Raw genomic sequence first — 16851 nt, forward strand, 5'->3', positions numbered from 1 at the left:
TGAAATATTCTTTTAAGGATTTCTTACCAATTAATATTATAAATAAATTCAATTTAATACATTTATGTACTTATTTTCTTTGAAAAATTTAAACTTCGGAAAAATGTAATGTAGAATATGTGGGAATTTTTTATTTTTGCCTTATCATTTTTTTTTAAAACGGCAAGTTTTAAAAGAAGGAGTAAAAAAAAAAAAAATTTGTTTAATGGTCATATGATATCCCTGCAATTATATTGTACCACTTTCAATTGTTCACGTTACCCATTGATAACATTTGGTGCATAATTGTTTATTAATCGAAGAGGTCATCAGATTACAACAAAGAATTAAAAAAAAAAAATGAGAACAATTTTACCTTTTTTTTCATATTTTTTTTTTCTCATATTCCTTAAATAATATCTATCATCATAAATTTTATTTCAGAGTTCTTTTTATTTTTTTTCCTTTTCATACGTAATCCAATCGTGTAACTACCGCTCCAAAACATTGGAATATTAAGTCTTACGGATCTACACTTAACTGTCAAACTGTAATTATAGATTTTTTGTGATACCAAACACATAACCTTAATATTGTACGCAATCTTAAATCGCGCCAATACCATATTTGATGATATTATTCCGATACACTTTTTTTTTTTTTTTACCTTTGTTATTTTATTTTTAGTTTTGTTCTAGGATGATTATGCTTAGATTGTTATAGGTAACACAACACAAAATAATACTAATTTTAATTAATCTGATTATATTACCTAGTTTACCTAGTTTACCTAGTTTATCAAGTAAATTTTTTATAGAACGCGTACGTTATGTAGTTAAAATCGTGGTTTTTTTTTTTATTTAATTATTTTTAAAAATAAAAATAGAAAAGGAAAACTTGAAAATTTTTTTGAAGAAAATATATATATAATATATATATATATTTCTTTCTCACTCTCTCACTAATCATCGTTTCAAAAAATTAAAAAATGTTTGTTTGATTTTGCGTCCAATCCCATCTCCATCAATAAACTAACTAACTCCTCTTGTTTTTTCAAATTATCATCACCCACACCTCAAAATTAATCACTTTCTAATCACTAAATTAAGTCTTTTTTTTTGTTTATATAATCATCATCATCATCATTCCTTCAACTACTAAATAAAGTAAAAAAAGAAAAAAGAAATAAACACTGAAAGGAAAAAAAAATTCAACTAATGTAAAAGGAAAATTGTTCGGTTTTTTAAAGATTTTTTGGTTTTTTGGTTTTTTTTTCTGTACAGACTTCGAATAAAAAAGAAAAAAGATAAATCAATAGTAAGTATGCTATCAAAAATAAATAGCATGAAAATAATAGTAAATACTTTTTTTTAAACAATGTTCAATATATTTTTTTTTCTACACGTCATTTTTATGGTAAATACCTAAAAAAAGACTGTGTAAAACCATTCCCATCAAAACACACATTATTTATTAACCAATGATGGAAGAAATATCTACCTGTAGTAGATTACTAGAAATAAAAAAAAAAAGTTGACCCACTGATATAACCATAAATTTTTTTTTTTCTTTTTTTTTTTTTTTGTTAAATTATTATGATAAAATCACGTGTTCACTAAAATTGTGAAAAATCAACCTCCCTGATATCTTCCATTTTCACGACAACATCCGCGTGAATGGTACCGAAAATTACTTTTCTAACAGGATCTTCTGGCATATACTCCAATTCACCATCCTCACTTTGTAAAACAAACTGTTTACCTGGTGGTGGTGTTTTCTTAATAGCAAAAGACAAAAGTGATGAAAATGTTGTCTTATCAGTAACAGCAATATTTTGCTTATATACTCTATTAGATGATCGAATAGTAACCGACTTTAGTTGCATGAACGTTGGTGAAGGTGTCGAGCTTTCTATTAAATTATTATATTATTAAATTATTAAATTATTAAATTATTAAATTATTAAATTTCAACATCAAAAGTATTCATAAGGCGATACTATATTAGTATTGTTTCTAAAATTTAAAAAAAATAACGGTAAAAAAATCTACACATCTACACACCTGCTGAACTAAAATCAAGTGCAGGGACTTGTTGCAAACGAGGTGGACTCTTACGAGGAGTAAGAGGTACATGATTTGAAGACGCCATCGGATCATCATTAGGTGTTGGTGAAAATTGCATAGGTTGAATCGTCATGGCTATAATAAAAAGATAATTAATAAAATTATAATTTTAAAAATATCATAAAAAAATGATTAATTACCAGGAGTAGCATTACGTTGTTTAGTGTATACAATCAATTGAAATTCATTCCCATCCTTTTGATTAGGATCCCTCTGATTTGGATCCCTCTGAATTTGATCTTTTTGATCCTTTTGATTTTTTTGATTCGACAATTCATCCAAAAGTAATTTAACATTATCATCAGACAGTGCAAAATGTGGAGCATCTTTCCATGCTCCAGTTCGATAATAGATATTAGATCTATCAACTTTACCCCATTTCTTTGGAAATTTAGCGTTCGCGATCATCCCATATATTTGTTGAAGGGGGTCAGTATTTGGATCAATACTTGCAAGAGAAATGCGCACATTACGTTCAAGTTTAACAGAGGAAGGATGTGATTTCTCAAAGCAGACAACTTGGATTAATGATGGGTCTTTGATCAAAAAAAAAAGAAAGATTTAATATAAAAAATTTTTTAGTATAAACTTTTTTTGGGTTACCTTTTTTTACTAGAAAAGAAAAGAAATTGAATGAAGAAAAAGAACCGAAAAAAAGAATCGAAAAAGAAAATGTATAGATAAAAATGTGTAGATAAAAAAATATATAGATTGTATAGATTGTATGGATTGTATGGATTGTATGGATTGTATAGATAAAAAAAAATGTATAGATGAAGATACCATTTGCGCCATCTTGACTAAAAAGTTCATCATCATCATCACCAGTCGATGTAGTTGTCTTTCGTTGGTTACCAGATCTTTCTTCACTTTGAACCAATTCTTCCAATACATCACGCATCATAGGTTCAAATTCTTGAGAATCCCAACCATGACCAAGTGCCATATTATAACTTTCAATATGTTGAAAATATTGGTCCAGAGAGTTGGCTTTAATAGTACCTTGCTTTTTCTTCGCATCAATATATTCCTGTAAATATTGTTTTGTTACAGGAAAAAATGTTTCAACGGAAGGGTGTACACTTTTAAGAACATTAACATAATTTTTTACACCACAACGTGAAGCTCGAGTAGTAAGACTAACAGAACGTTGACGACGACGTGGTTTGGAAATGTGAAGGTGTTTACGAGTAGCAGGCATATTTTTCTTTTTGTAATAATAATTTTTTTTTAAAAAAAAAATTAAATCTCGCAGGAAAAAAAAAAAAAAGTTTTTTTTTATTATTAAAAAAATAACAAAATAACTTGATATATAAACTTTAATTTTTGAATAATAAAGTTTGTTTTTTTGAATAAAACCGAGTATATTTTGTTTAGGCGAAAGTTAAGTTAGGCATAAAGTTAAAGAAATAACACTTAGTTATATGAGTTTTTTTTTTTTCAGAGTTCAAGAACGACGCTGAATGACGGGAAAGGTTGGTCGAAAAGTCGTGAAAAAAAATAGTTATTATCAAAGAGGGGTGAATTCTCTCCCTTGGGAAAACGCCACCACCCCGCCACGGGTTAAGTACAATAGGTTACTTTGAGGACATTATCTCTTATTTTGAATCTTAGCAGAAAAATTTCAAATCAGATAAATTAAATTAGCGGAACGTCATTCAAATATGTGACGAAATCAAACCTTAAAATCAGGAAAATCATTGAAGATCCATTACAATAGCTAGAAACTATACGAACGTGTTATATTGTGTAACGGTTTGTGTCCCCATAATAATAATTTATTATATTATACTTAAAACTATTCTTAAAAATTATTCTATTTTTATTTTTTATTTATGTAATAGTAGTATAAATGTAATAGTAGTATAAAGTTTAAAAAAAATAAAAAAAAAAAATTTATATTATTTTATTTTATTTTATTTTATTTTTTAAGTAATCTATAATAGTTGATGTATATATATTTTTTTTTTTTTTTTTTTGAAATCGGGGGATTAAAAAAAAAATTATTTTTTTTTATAAACACCGCAGTATAAAAATAAAAAGGACCTTTTTTTTTTAAAGTTTTCATTTTCCTCCCATCGGAAAGTATAAACAACAAAATCCGACAAATACTCAAAATTTAAGGAGATCGAAATGTAACACTTGTTGATAAGCCAATGTAATCTTCCGCGTAATAAAAAAAAAAAAGAATATTTGAATTGATTTTTAATTTAAAAAAATTAATAGAAAATCTTTTTTTCATAAAGTATTTGAAAAAAAAGAAATTTGTACAAAAAAAAAAATTTGTACCAAAAAGATTTTCAAAAAAAAAAAAAAAGCGCGAAAGTTTCATGCAATCGGGGAAAAATAAAAAAGATTTAATTAGTTACGCACTTAATATTTTGTTGAACTCTTGTTTGTACACATATATGCAATAAAGTAACCACTAAGAAAATTTGTATCTAATTATTATTAATAATTTTTTTTCTACTTTTGATGTTTTTTTTTTTTGATATTTTTGATATTTCACATTTATTTTTTTTTGTGTCTTCTTTGATCAATGAATGATTGAACAATGTCAAATTAATAAACAACAATATAGAAGGTAAAGAGGCATTGTACTTGATGATAACGGGCGGCGGGTTTATCTTTTTGGAAAAAATAACCCAATTTTTTTTTTCTTTTAAAATTATTTCGTTTAACTTTAATCATATTATTTTATTATTTTGAAACACCTGAATTACGCCTTTTCTTCTTACGCGGTTCAAAAAAGGGATAGCGCGTAAAGAAAACCCCATGTCAATTTCGTGACATACGTGTAAGATTACCGTAGAGTAAGAGTAAGAGTATTGTAAGAGTGTACTATACTATAAGTGAGAGTATATAATGTAAGAGTAATAGTATTAGAGTAAGAGTATATTGTAAGAGTGATAGAGTATACTGTAAGACAGTAAGAGTGAGAGTATAACTGAATAACTGAATATACTGAATATACTTACTGTACTGTAATGTAAAACTACAAGTATAATAAGTATAATAGTATAATAAAATAAATAAATAATAACATAACATAATATAATATGATATAATATAATATAATATAATATCATATGATTCATATCATATTCTGATATCAGATATCAGATATAGTAATATTAATATAATATAATATAATATATATATTATAAATATATATAAAATAAAATAAAATAAAATATTATAATACTTACATTTTTTACGATTATATTTCTTTTTACACATCAGTACGTTTACTTTATATGTATAAAAAGAAAAGTATAATCAGATATAATAAAATTTTTTTATTTTCATAATATTTTTAATAATAACAATTACCGTAATTAGGAATATTAGTAAGAATTATTTTAATTCCCAAAATAATTGCGATTGAATTTCATGAGTCTCGACATTCTTTAACAATTTGACAATTGTTTATTTAATCCCAAAGGTAATACCACGACCACGAGGATGATCTTAGCGTTCACTTAGTCATAAGTTTTGGCGCCCACATACTTTTGTAACACCTGTGAGAATTTCTTGTATTACTTGATATGCCGTACAACTTATTAGATTTAAAGACCTTCTTTTTATTATTTTTTTAAACTCTCATAGAAAATTTTGCCCGAATGGAGTTTAAACTAATGTTTTAATTTATTATCAGACATTTATTTACCTGTTACGATTGTGATGATAAATTTTTTTTTTTTTTCTACTAACGAATTTTTTTTATCATCTCATGATATTCCCGTGATAATTTGATAATTTCCCTTATGTTATTAAACTCTTTCCCGAATTCTTTTCGTTTCGCGTATTTATTACTCAAATGTTACAATTTAATTACACCTCGTCATGAAATTTTCTTTTTACGTGAGTAATAATAAGTTTTTTTATGTTGATCTCCGAGTATGTAATATAATCAAGTATGGTTTCTGCTTTTTTTAATTGATACCCCCTTGAAAAGATTGTCCAAATTAGGATTTAAAGATAAGCATAAAAATGAGGAACAGGATTTGTTATAAATTAGGATTTAGTGAAAAAAAAGAGATTTTTTTTTCTGTATGATAAAAAGTTAAATTTAAAATTAAAATAAAAAAAAAATGTATACTGTATTAATAAAAATCTTGCATGTAAAATAAAAAAAAAATGCAATCGATTATTTGAGTTTATTGAACTTTATATTTTTAGAAAAAAAAATATAATAAAATAAAAAAAAATAAAATAAAAAATTTATAAAAATATAAAAAATTATAAAAAAAAATAAAATAAAATAAAATAAAATAAAATAAAATAAAATAAAATATGTATTTGAAAAAAAATATATATTGTATAAAGTAAAAATATTGTAATATGTGAAAAAAAAAAATTTTTTTTTTTTTTTTCGCTTGTGAATTTTTTCATTTATGGAAATTGTGCCTTTTATTGAGTTATGTTAATATGGAGAACAAAAGAACTTATAAAGTTTAAACATGGAAAAAAAATTTAATTATAATATACATGGATTTTTCTCAAAAGTGCGCGAGATTACGGAAATTTCTTTTTTTTTTTCCCTCTTCTTTCGAAAAAAATATAAAATTCCTTAAGCATTGTTTGTTTTTTTACTTACTTTATTATTATTATTATTTTATTATTATTATTATTATTATATTATTTTAATTTTTTATTTTCTTATTTTATATTTTAAATATTATATATTATTATATAACTACACAGATTTTTACAGTTTTTACAATTTTTACAATTTACAGTTTTTACAGTTTTACGCGTTAGGAAATCATGAGCGCGCTTTTTTCATCTATTTCATTTTGTGTCCTGTGTAACTCATTTTGATTATAAAGAACGTTGAAAAGGTATTTTTTACAAGTAAAAAAAAATCTCTCTTTCATAAAGAATAATCGTCATGATGTTTTCATTGTTTTCTTTTTCAAAAATACCCCATATATGATAATCGCTTTAATCTTTTTTTTTTTCTTTAAAAAATACCAAAAATATTATATTATCAAAATATCCAAATTTGTCAATATAATGATCGAAATATAAAGAAACCAAATAAAGTAAAAAAAAAAAATATTATGTGAAACGCGTTATTTAAAAATTTTTGTAACATGAATTTATTTATTTAAATATTCAATTTTAATTTTCGATATTTTCAATTATTTCAATTATTTTATTTATTATTTATTTATTTATTTATTTTTTCAAGTTCGTTTTAATTCTTTTTTTTATTCATTTAATTCGTTCAACCGCAGCGTGCCCGCTAGCCAGCCAGCGTATCCGCAGCGTGTCCGCAGCATGTCTGCAGCATGTTCACACAACATGTCTCACAGCATGTCCGCAGTATATGTCCGCAGTATGTCCGCAGCAAAAATTTAATGATTTACAATTAAAATTATAAGGTAAAGAAACTTTTTTTTTAACATCTACAATAATAATAATAAATATTTTGATATTTCCTTTTTTTTTTTACACTATACAAATAAATTTTTTTTTTATATAAATATTAAATTTTATAGTGAATCAATTTAGAGTAATGTTTCCATCATGTGAGTCTACAGTTATTTGAGTAGAGTGGTGTCAAGTCGAATAACTTAATATATACTCCATTAACTTAATGTACTCCATTAACCTAATATATTTCATTAACTTAATATACCCTAATAATCCAATAACTTAATATACCCCAATAATCCAATAACTTAATATACCCCAATAATAATATCCAAACCACCCAAGATTATTCCGGATTTTTATGGTGAAAGATGTGGCGGACCTTGTGATGCACCTTGTGGTGGTGGTGGACTTTGTGGTGCACCTCCTTGCGGTGTATCTCCCTGTGGTGGACCACCACTTTGTAGCAATGGTGGAAGTGATAATATTGTTGAATTATTGTTCACATTCACATTACTGTTCACATTATCAATTTGGGGTATTTGACCATAATATGATGATGGTGATGTTGTAGCAACTCCGGTTGAAACATTTGTAGACGTATTAACAAATTGTTGATAATTTCCACTTCCTGCTCCACTATTCCTTCCTCTTTGTTTCTTCTCCAAAGGAACTTGTCCTATTGCCACATTTGGATATTGGGCTCTTTGTTCTTCGGGATTTAAATTATCTTTACTACTTTTATTACCAGGAGTTAAGGAATGAGGAATTTGAATACTCTTATGATTGTTTTGAACATTTGAATCAAAATTATTCCAATTATGATGAATTGTTGGTGGAGTTAAAGCTACTTTTTCATTATTATCATCATCATATGAAGTATCAAATCCCAATTTTTTTAAATCAACATCATATCTACGTAATTTAAATCCGGAAAGGTAATGACGATTTAAAGTTTGTTCTACAAACCAAAGTTTTTGATTGATTTTAGCTTCAATTCTTTTATTTAATTCCTTTGATGAATAATATGATTGTGGTGTAATAGTATTTGGAGATAATGAATTTGTAAATCTAGATTGTGTTGGAGTTCCTGAAGTTGAAAAATAAAATGCTGAAGAAGGTCGATCTTCATCATCAAAATTTTTTGAACTAACAATTGTACTATTATTATCAATATCTTGAGATTTTTCATTTGTAAAAGGTAATAAAGTATTACTATGATCTTTTTTTCTCGCATCTGGAGAATTACGTAAAACGTATCTTTGAATCAAACCCCATGAACGGTACTTTCCTCTCCTGTAAAAAATAAAGTAGATTATATATTAATCATAAATTAATTTAGGGTAATACTATAATAATTTTAAATAATTTAAAAAATTTAAAAATAATAATTACCCAAATAAAATAAACCAGACCGCCAAAGCATAAGTCGTCAAACCACCAACATTAGAAATTAAATCTGTTAAAAAAAAAAAATTTATAATTAATTTCTGTATTAAACCTTTTCAAGTAAGCATCATTACATAATATAGACTTAATTACCATATGGCGTATATTGAACCTTTTCCGTATATTTTTGTACCTAAATTTAATATATTTAAGAAATAGTCATCAGTAAAAAAAAAGTAAACCAAATTAAATTACCAAAATTAAAATTTACTATAAAAAGAAATGACACTTACCAAATATGTATCAGGAGAATATGCAAATTTTGCAGCTAATTGTTTATTCTCGAAAGACGTTGTAATAGTATTTTGTTTATTAACAAAAAAGTAAGAATGAGGAATATTTGAAACATCAATTCTTTCATAACTCGTAAAAGTATAAGTATTAATAGAAGGAACAGGACTAACAAAAGGGTCAACAGAAGATATACCTCTTTCATTATTAAATACACCAAATAATAAACCAGATGGTGTTGGAGTAGGTTCTTGACCAACCAAACCTAATATAATGATTTGATCAATTTCACCGGGGTTAAAGAACATATTTTTTCCTGGATTAAATATGAAACAAGGCCAAGAACCAGATTGATTGGTCCAATCACCAGTAGTTAAAATATCTGTAGTAGTTCTTTGAATTGAACTTTGAGGTAAATCGGTCGCTATATCTGCAGTTTTACCTGGTATACCTCTTTTTAAAATTTGAGCTGTAGCACCAGCAAAACCTTGACCACATATAAACGATGACCATACCGGTATAGTTGTTAAATTACTAATTTGTAAAGTTACTAATGGTTCGGACTTTCTTATTCCAAATGCTATAAGTATCTTGTTCATTGATATTCCTAAAATAATACCTATGAATATCAAAGCAACAATAAATCTAAACGAAGCTTCCCTATAATCTTTTTTAAAATATCTTATCACATTAAACAACATTATTATTATAATTATTATTAAATTATTAAGTTATATTATTATAATTGATTATTATGTTACAAGGAATAAAAAAATTCGTCTTTGGAATTAGAAAACTTTGAAGACTTTTTTTTTTTTTAATTATTTAAATAAAGTAAAGAACAGTTAATTATTGTAAATAAAGTAAAGAAGAGAGTGTGGAATTTTTTATGTTTGTTTTGAATTTTATTTTTAGAATGATATGCAATGTAATTATAACTTGTAACAATTTTTTTTTCAAAAAAAAAAGTAAATTGCTTTGAAAAGTAGAGAGCGAAAATAGTAGAATAGGTATGGTAAAAAAAAAATATTATTTTTGTTAAATATTTATAATTTTTTTTTTTCATTTTCAGGGCAGGGGTTTTAAAAAAAAAAAGCCGGTATTACATTATCGCGGAGAACCCACTGTCTCTGAAAAAGTATTAGATTATGTTTAAAAATAAAAAAATCAGGTGCGAAAATTATTTGATTGGCCAAAGTATAAAATGATGTATAATAGATCAACCTTTAAAAGGTTAAGTAGAGATAAGGAAATGTAGGGACCAAAAATCAAAAAGAATCTTAGAAGTTATTATATTAAGGAAAGAATAACCAAAGATTGTTTTACACAAGATTTAAATTACGAATTACTATATTTGTAAATTTTTCAGTAAAAAAATAGAAATAATTGGATCCCAGTTCAGTTACACCAGGTTTATTAAGCATTATTTCACGGAATATTGTGCTATTTAGGTATTATATATGGATAAACAGTTGATCGATCGAAAAAGTAACATAATTAATCACCTTTTTGAGAGGCTTGAAACATTTTTTTTTCTAATTATTATTATTTACTTTTAATTATTATATTCTTTTATATTTTTCATTCATAAATTATAAAATATTTTATATATTTATATATATTTTATAAATATATAATTATATATCTATCATATATATATATATATATAATTGTGTAATTGTTTATTTAATGAATAATTTAATACAGTGTGACTTTTTAAAACTCCGAAACATTGTTTTTTTTAATAGGGTTCAAAAATGTGGAAAACTATAATTATCATCAAATCGGAATTTCCGACTTTTAAACTAATACATTTTAATTACTAATTGGGTGGTATTTTTTAAAATTCTTTATCCGTAATTGAAAACTTATTCAGACTATTAATAATAATTTTTTTTCAAGATTAATAATATAAATGACGCAAGGATCGACACAAAGTGACTTAAGGGTAAGACAAAAAACCTCGTTTCTTTATTACAGTATTAATATTATTACATCTTAATAATCCTTTTATGAATTCATTACTTTCCATTCATTACTTTTTATTTATACTCAATTAGTTCATTATTTTATTTTAATAAAATTCACACTGAAGCCATTCAATTAATTACCTTGTTTGTAATTATTATTACCAATTACCTTATTATAAAAATTTATTCAACTAGAAACAAATATATTAAATATACTGTATTTCAAATGGAGGAAAACATTCAAAAAAATATTTAAATGAAAACAAAAACGTTTTAATTAGAATCATAGGAATTTAGGAATTTAGGTCCGATTACTGTTCCGAATGGATAAAAAAAAAAAGTAAACAATGCGCTTAAATGCTCTATAATAAATTTGGTATCGTTAAATAATTATAATTAACAAATGAAGCTATTATGATAAAATTAGTTACATAATTAAAAAAAAACCAAGAAATTTCTTTTAATTTATTTTTACTTCTTTATTTTTTTTTTCATTAAAAATAAATGTGGTGTTTGAAACTCAATGGTTATAAATCATCATCTATATTTGTTATCTTTCAATGATGATCATTTCTGGCAAATTCGGAATCCCGCCTAAATGATAATCAATTGTCGGATAATCTAGTGATTTTTTTTACCCCATCGTTTTTTTCGGACAAGTTAAAAAAATCGGTTCAGCTTGTTCAGTTTAGCACCATTGAATAATTTGATCCATCAGCATAAACATGTGAATAATAAATTGTGTGAACAATTCTTTTAGATTATTATTGATATTTGATCTATTATAGGAATATTATAGGCTTATCTCAATGCAATGACGATAAGAAGATAATCGGTATAACAAATAAAAAAAATAAAAATCAAAAATTTTAGAAATAATTTTAGTTATAAAAATTCCAAATTCAATTGAAAAATGTCCTTATTTGCACGAGATGAAACGAAAAATAAGCACACCAATACACCATGCTGCAATTACTGCATGATCATAATGATGCGATCCAGGTGCTTACAGTAATTGTTTCAAGTATATCTGATATGGTTAATCGTAAATATGATTGTACGATTGTACACTTTTTCTTCGTTGAGAAACAATGGTATACCTACATCAGTCAAAATATAGTGGTATATTATTGTTCTTGAACAAGAATAATCATAAAAGCCAAAAATCTTATGAAACAAGTTTAATAACCGAATCACCGAACCAAAAAGTTTAATTAAAATATCGGCCGTGCGAAATGCGAAAACAATCGGGTGATGTCGATCTTTACCATATTTAATAAAACTATTAAAAAAAACCATTTTTCTTAAGTTGATCGTGATCACATAATAATATTTGTTTTTGGCGCAAAAAAATCCTGTTATGTTCATATGTTCGCGAATGAAATTGAATTTTTTAATCTATGTTGCGCAGATACTTAAACGTTATTTCATTATATTTCATCTCTTTTGTTTAAATAATGTTATTGTCATCTGCTTGTACTTTTATTAGTTTTTTATTATTTCTATGAAAAATTTTTTGATAAACATAAATAATTTACTAATGGCTAGGTTTCTAGTTACAAACTCGTGATCCTGAGATTAATTCGGTATGTTTAACTTGTGGGACCCGAGAGTAACCCGAGGAGTAACCCTTAAATTTAAGTGGTTCAAGTATTACATATCCCGGGTGAGTTAATTTACTATAAAAAATAAAGTTATCTCGGAAACCTATTTATTTCTCGAATTTTTTAAATTTTTTTTTTTTTCCCTTTGGGATTAATTTTATTTTTTTGAGTAACTCGAGTAACGTGTTTTAATTATTGTATCCAATTAAATTCAATAAAATATTGATGATCGAGGTTTAAAATTATTTATTGTACAATATTTTTTACATAATTCTTTTTTTAAAAAAAGAAAGAACCTTTCTTATTTCTTTTCTAAATTCAGTTCGGTCGGTAATATTATTATTTCTTAATAAGGCTTCAAAAGATTTTTTTTTTTTTTACTAATTATTATTATTATTATGTTAACATAGTCGTCGCTTTTTTACAAAACAGGAATCTTTTTTTAGGAAAAAATGGCCATTTTAAATCCTGACTGTTTATGCGTTCTTTTTAAGAATTTTTCTGAAGAACAATATGGGTGTAATTTATTATATACTTGTACTTTAGTAAATCGTCTAGTAAGTAAAAATATTTTTATTTTATATATATATATATTTTTTTTTGTTTTTTTTTATTTTTTATTATTTTATTTTAATTTATTTTTTTTATTTTATTTCCCCAACAAAGTGGGAAAATCTTGCAACTCCTTATTTATATGAGGATCCTTGGAAATATTGGTTGTATCAAACGAAAGATGAGGAGGTTGCCAAACAATTAATTGATACATATATGTTGTGTTACAAATACTATGAAATCAAAAGTAGAATAACGGCTAATGGTTCTTCTAGAGAAGAAGAAGAAGGTGATGATGATGAAAATCATGAAAATCCTTCAAAAAGAATTGATATTAGAGATTATACGGATGAGATCGATAATGTTGAACTTCCTTTATATAATTATGTATCATTTGCAAGAAATTTACACGTTCCTACTTTATATCAAAGTGTAAAATCTTGGTATATATCCTATCATCCTGATTATGATGAAGATAATATTCAACCAATTTATGATTGGTTTTTACGAATTTTTGAATTATTTGTTAAAGAAGCAAATATTAAAAATTGTACTTTTGCGGATTCAATAGATGATGATAGTTATCCCGTAACTTCGGATCATTTGTATCAACTTGTGAATCATGGAAATAGAGTAAATTTAAGATATTTAAATTTAGGATTTTTTCAATGTGATTCTGATGCTCTTTTAAAAATAACTGAAAGATGTAACAATCTTTTAACTTTTAAAATACCTGCACAAAATTGTTCGGATGATGCTTTAGCAGAATTTATTCGATCACAAAAACGTTTAACAAAACTTAAAATACGAAACGCAAAAAATATCGATTTAACCTTGGAAGCTCTTGGAACTCAATCTGAAACATTAGTTAAACTTCGAATTCTTAATTCTAGTCTTGAAAGTTGTCAAAAACCTTTTAATGGTATTGCTTCTTGTTCAAAATTACGTTCAATTTATATGAGACATATTAATTGGCCCGTAGATATATCAATTTCAACTCTTTTAATGCCTATAGCAAAACGTTGTGAATTTCACAATGTAGATTTTTCCCATACTTATCTTCCAGCTGATGTTTTAGTTGAAATTGCGAAAAAGTCTTCTACCACTTTACGTAAGGTTCACCTTATAGGAATCGAAAATCAAATTGATCATGACAAGTTTAATTTATCCACCGGAATTAAGGCTTTAGCGGATCATTGTAAAAGTATAGTTCATTTTGAGAGGGATATCATACCGAAAGAAATGGTTTCAATGATCTTTTTTATAGATACAATAGGAAAATCTTTAGTTAGATTGGAGATTGAATCAGAATTAATGAAAGAATGTGATGCTTCAAGATTGATTGTTTCTATAAGTCAGTGTTCTAAATTAGAAATTTTGAACATAGGTTTCTTTGAATTCAATCAAGTGGCTTTTGAAAAATTAATTCTAGGTTGCAATTCATTAACGGTTTTATCAATTTGCAATTCAAATTCTGTTAACGATAATATTTTAAAAATAATACAAGAAAAGCGTAATAAGAACTTAAAAACTTTATATGTTTTTGCTTGTGATCAAGTTACTGAAGATGCTGTTGAACAATTACACGCCAAGACTGATATGGAAGTTTGTTTATAGGTATTTATTTATATATACTGCATATCTTTATTAAAATGATTTAAGAGTTTTTAGAGTTAATTATTAATAATATTTATTCACTTTAGGGATGACGATAATGAATATGAACGTTCAGATGGTAGTGGTATCAACCAGCATACGATCACCTGTCCAAAAGTGTACGGATAGCCTGATGCATGCGGTGCGTATGAAATTGTGAAGTTGAGATGTTTTGATGTTGTGAAGTTGTGATGTTTTGATGTTGTGAAGTTGAGAAGTTATGTTGTTATGATGTGATGTTGTGATGTTTAATTAATGTTTAATTTATAAATATTTTTTTTACAAAGAAAAAAAAAATTTAAAAAATTTTATTATATATATAAATATACATTTTTTTTTATTATTCAATTTTTTTTTTATAGTTTTTAAGAAAAAAAAAGTATTATCTAGTGATAAAAATAAATAAAAAAAAATAATAATTTATTTAATGTAAAAATTTAAATATCCTTCTTGATTAGTTGATGCTAAACTGCTAAATCAACAAATCAGTATTTGTTTTATGTATAGGATTATTAGCTTTGAATCATTCAATAGGTGTGAAACACCAAAAAAAAACATAATTTTAGAGATCGAGGTTGTTTGGCTGCCCTGTGTTACCAAAAACCATAATTTGAAAAATTCATAGATTGAGGTTTGGAATTACCAAAGACCATAATTTTAAAAATTCAGAGATCAAGGTTTGAAATTACCAAAAACCATAATTTTTTAAAAAATTGAAAAATTCAAAGATCAAAGTTTGAGATTACCAAAAACCATAATTTTAAAAAATTCATAGATTAAGGTTGAAATTACAAAAAACCATAATTTTTTAAAAAAATTAAAAAATTCATAAATTGAGATTTGAAATTACCAAAAACCATAATTTTTTAAAAAATTAAAAAATTCATAAATTGAGATTTGAAATTACCAAAAACCATAATTTTAAAAATTCATAGATCAAGGTTGGAATTACCAAAAACCATAATTTTTTAAAAAAATTGAAAATTCATAGATTAAGATTTGGAATTACCAAAAACTATAATTTTTTAAAAAATTTAAAAAATTGAAAAATTCAGAGATCAAAGTTTAAAATTACTAAAAACCATAATTTTAAAAAATTCAGAAATTAAGGTTGGAATTACCAAAAACTATAATTTTTTAAAAAAATTGAAAAATTCAAAATTTGAGATTTGGAGTTACCAAAGACTATAATTTTAAAATTCAGAGATCGAGATTTGGAATTACCAAAAAAACCGTAATTTTAAAACATATGGGCCGATTTGATGCATTAAGTAGTAAATTTGTTATTTATTAAAATTTTTGTTAAAAAATTTCAATAAAGTATTTTTTTTCTATATAACAATAATTGTAAAGCTTAACAAATTTACTTTAGTTACAAAATTATTATTTTTGGCAAGATAGTATAAAGTTATAATAATAATCATCTATCGTCTTCTCAAAAACCTGTTATCCACCTGTTGGACATGCTGTAATTTTGGCCGAAAATACCGTAATTTTAGCCAAATTTCCCTTAAAATATCTGATAATGTTGGCCAAATCCATTTTATGCGTTGAATCGGCCCATATGTTCATAGATCAAGGTTTAGAATTACCAAAAAACCGTAATTTTAAAATTCATAGATCAAAGTTTAAAATTACAAAAAAACCATAATTTTAACAAGGTTTGGAATTACTAAAAACCATAATTTTTTAAAAAATTGAAAATTTATAGATCAAGATTTGGAATTACCAAAGACTATAGTTTTAAAATTCAGAGATTGAGATTTGAAATTACCAAAAAACCCATAATTTTAAAATTTATAGATCAAGATTTAGAATTACTAAAAAACTGTAATTTTAACGAGATTTGGAATTACCAAAAATCATATTTTAAAATTTATAGATTTAGGTTTAGAATTACCA

At 25.0% G+C, this 16851-nt stretch overlaps 3 protein-coding genes across 4 annotated transcripts; 1 reads left to right on the top strand and 2 right to left on the bottom strand.

The window, feature by feature from the left end:
• Window positions 1-810: 810 nt before the first annotated feature.
• OCT59_006368 (uncharacterized protein) lies at window positions 811-3736 on the bottom strand. Of its 2 annotated transcripts, XM_066141227.1 has the most exons (4): window positions 2889-3736; window positions 2246-2641; window positions 2043-2180; window positions 811-1890 (listed from the first exon to the last, which is right to left on the bottom strand). In XM_066141227.1, exons 1-4 carry the CDS (start codon window positions 3304-3306, stop codon window positions 1595-1597), a joined length of 1248 nt encoding a protein of 415 aa, XP_065998039.1. In that variant the 5' UTR covers window positions 3307-3736; the 3' UTR covers window positions 811-1594. The 2 variants fall into 2 exon arrangements, with proteins under 2 accessions (XP_065998039.1, XP_065998040.1); XM_066141228.1 differs by having other exon boundaries at window positions 811-2180.
• A 3566-nt stretch (window positions 3737-7302) lies between these two features.
• On the bottom strand, window positions 7303-9868 carry OCT59_006369 (uncharacterized protein; the record flags this gene model as incomplete). The annotated part of the gene is made up of 4 exons (XM_025313888.2): window positions 7303-8783; window positions 8883-8946; window positions 9030-9069; window positions 9170-9868. The coding sequence occupies 4 exons, from the start codon at window positions 9866-9868 to the stop codon at window positions 7847-7849; spliced, it is 1740 nt and encodes a 579-aa protein (XP_025186393.1). The 3' UTR covers window positions 7303-7846.
• A 3325-nt stretch (window positions 9869-13193) lies between these two features.
• On the top strand, window positions 13194-15328 carry OCT59_006370 (uncharacterized protein; the record flags this gene model as incomplete). The annotated part of the gene is made up of 5 exons (XM_066141229.1): window positions 13194-13298; window positions 13408-14647; window positions 14801-14832; window positions 14900-14910; window positions 14997-15328. The coding sequence occupies 5 exons, from the start codon at window positions 13194-13196 to the stop codon at window positions 15076-15078; spliced, it is 1470 nt and encodes a 489-aa protein (XP_065998041.1). The 3' UTR covers window positions 15079-15328.
• Window positions 15329-16851: the final 1523 nt, after the last annotated feature.

The sequence above is a fragment of the Rhizophagus irregularis genome, chromosome 14 (genome assembly GCF_026210795.1).
Source record: "Rhizophagus irregularis chromosome 14, complete sequence".
Lineage (NCBI taxonomy): Eukaryota > Fungi > Glomeromycota > Glomeromycetes > Glomerales > Glomeraceae > Rhizophagus > Rhizophagus irregularis.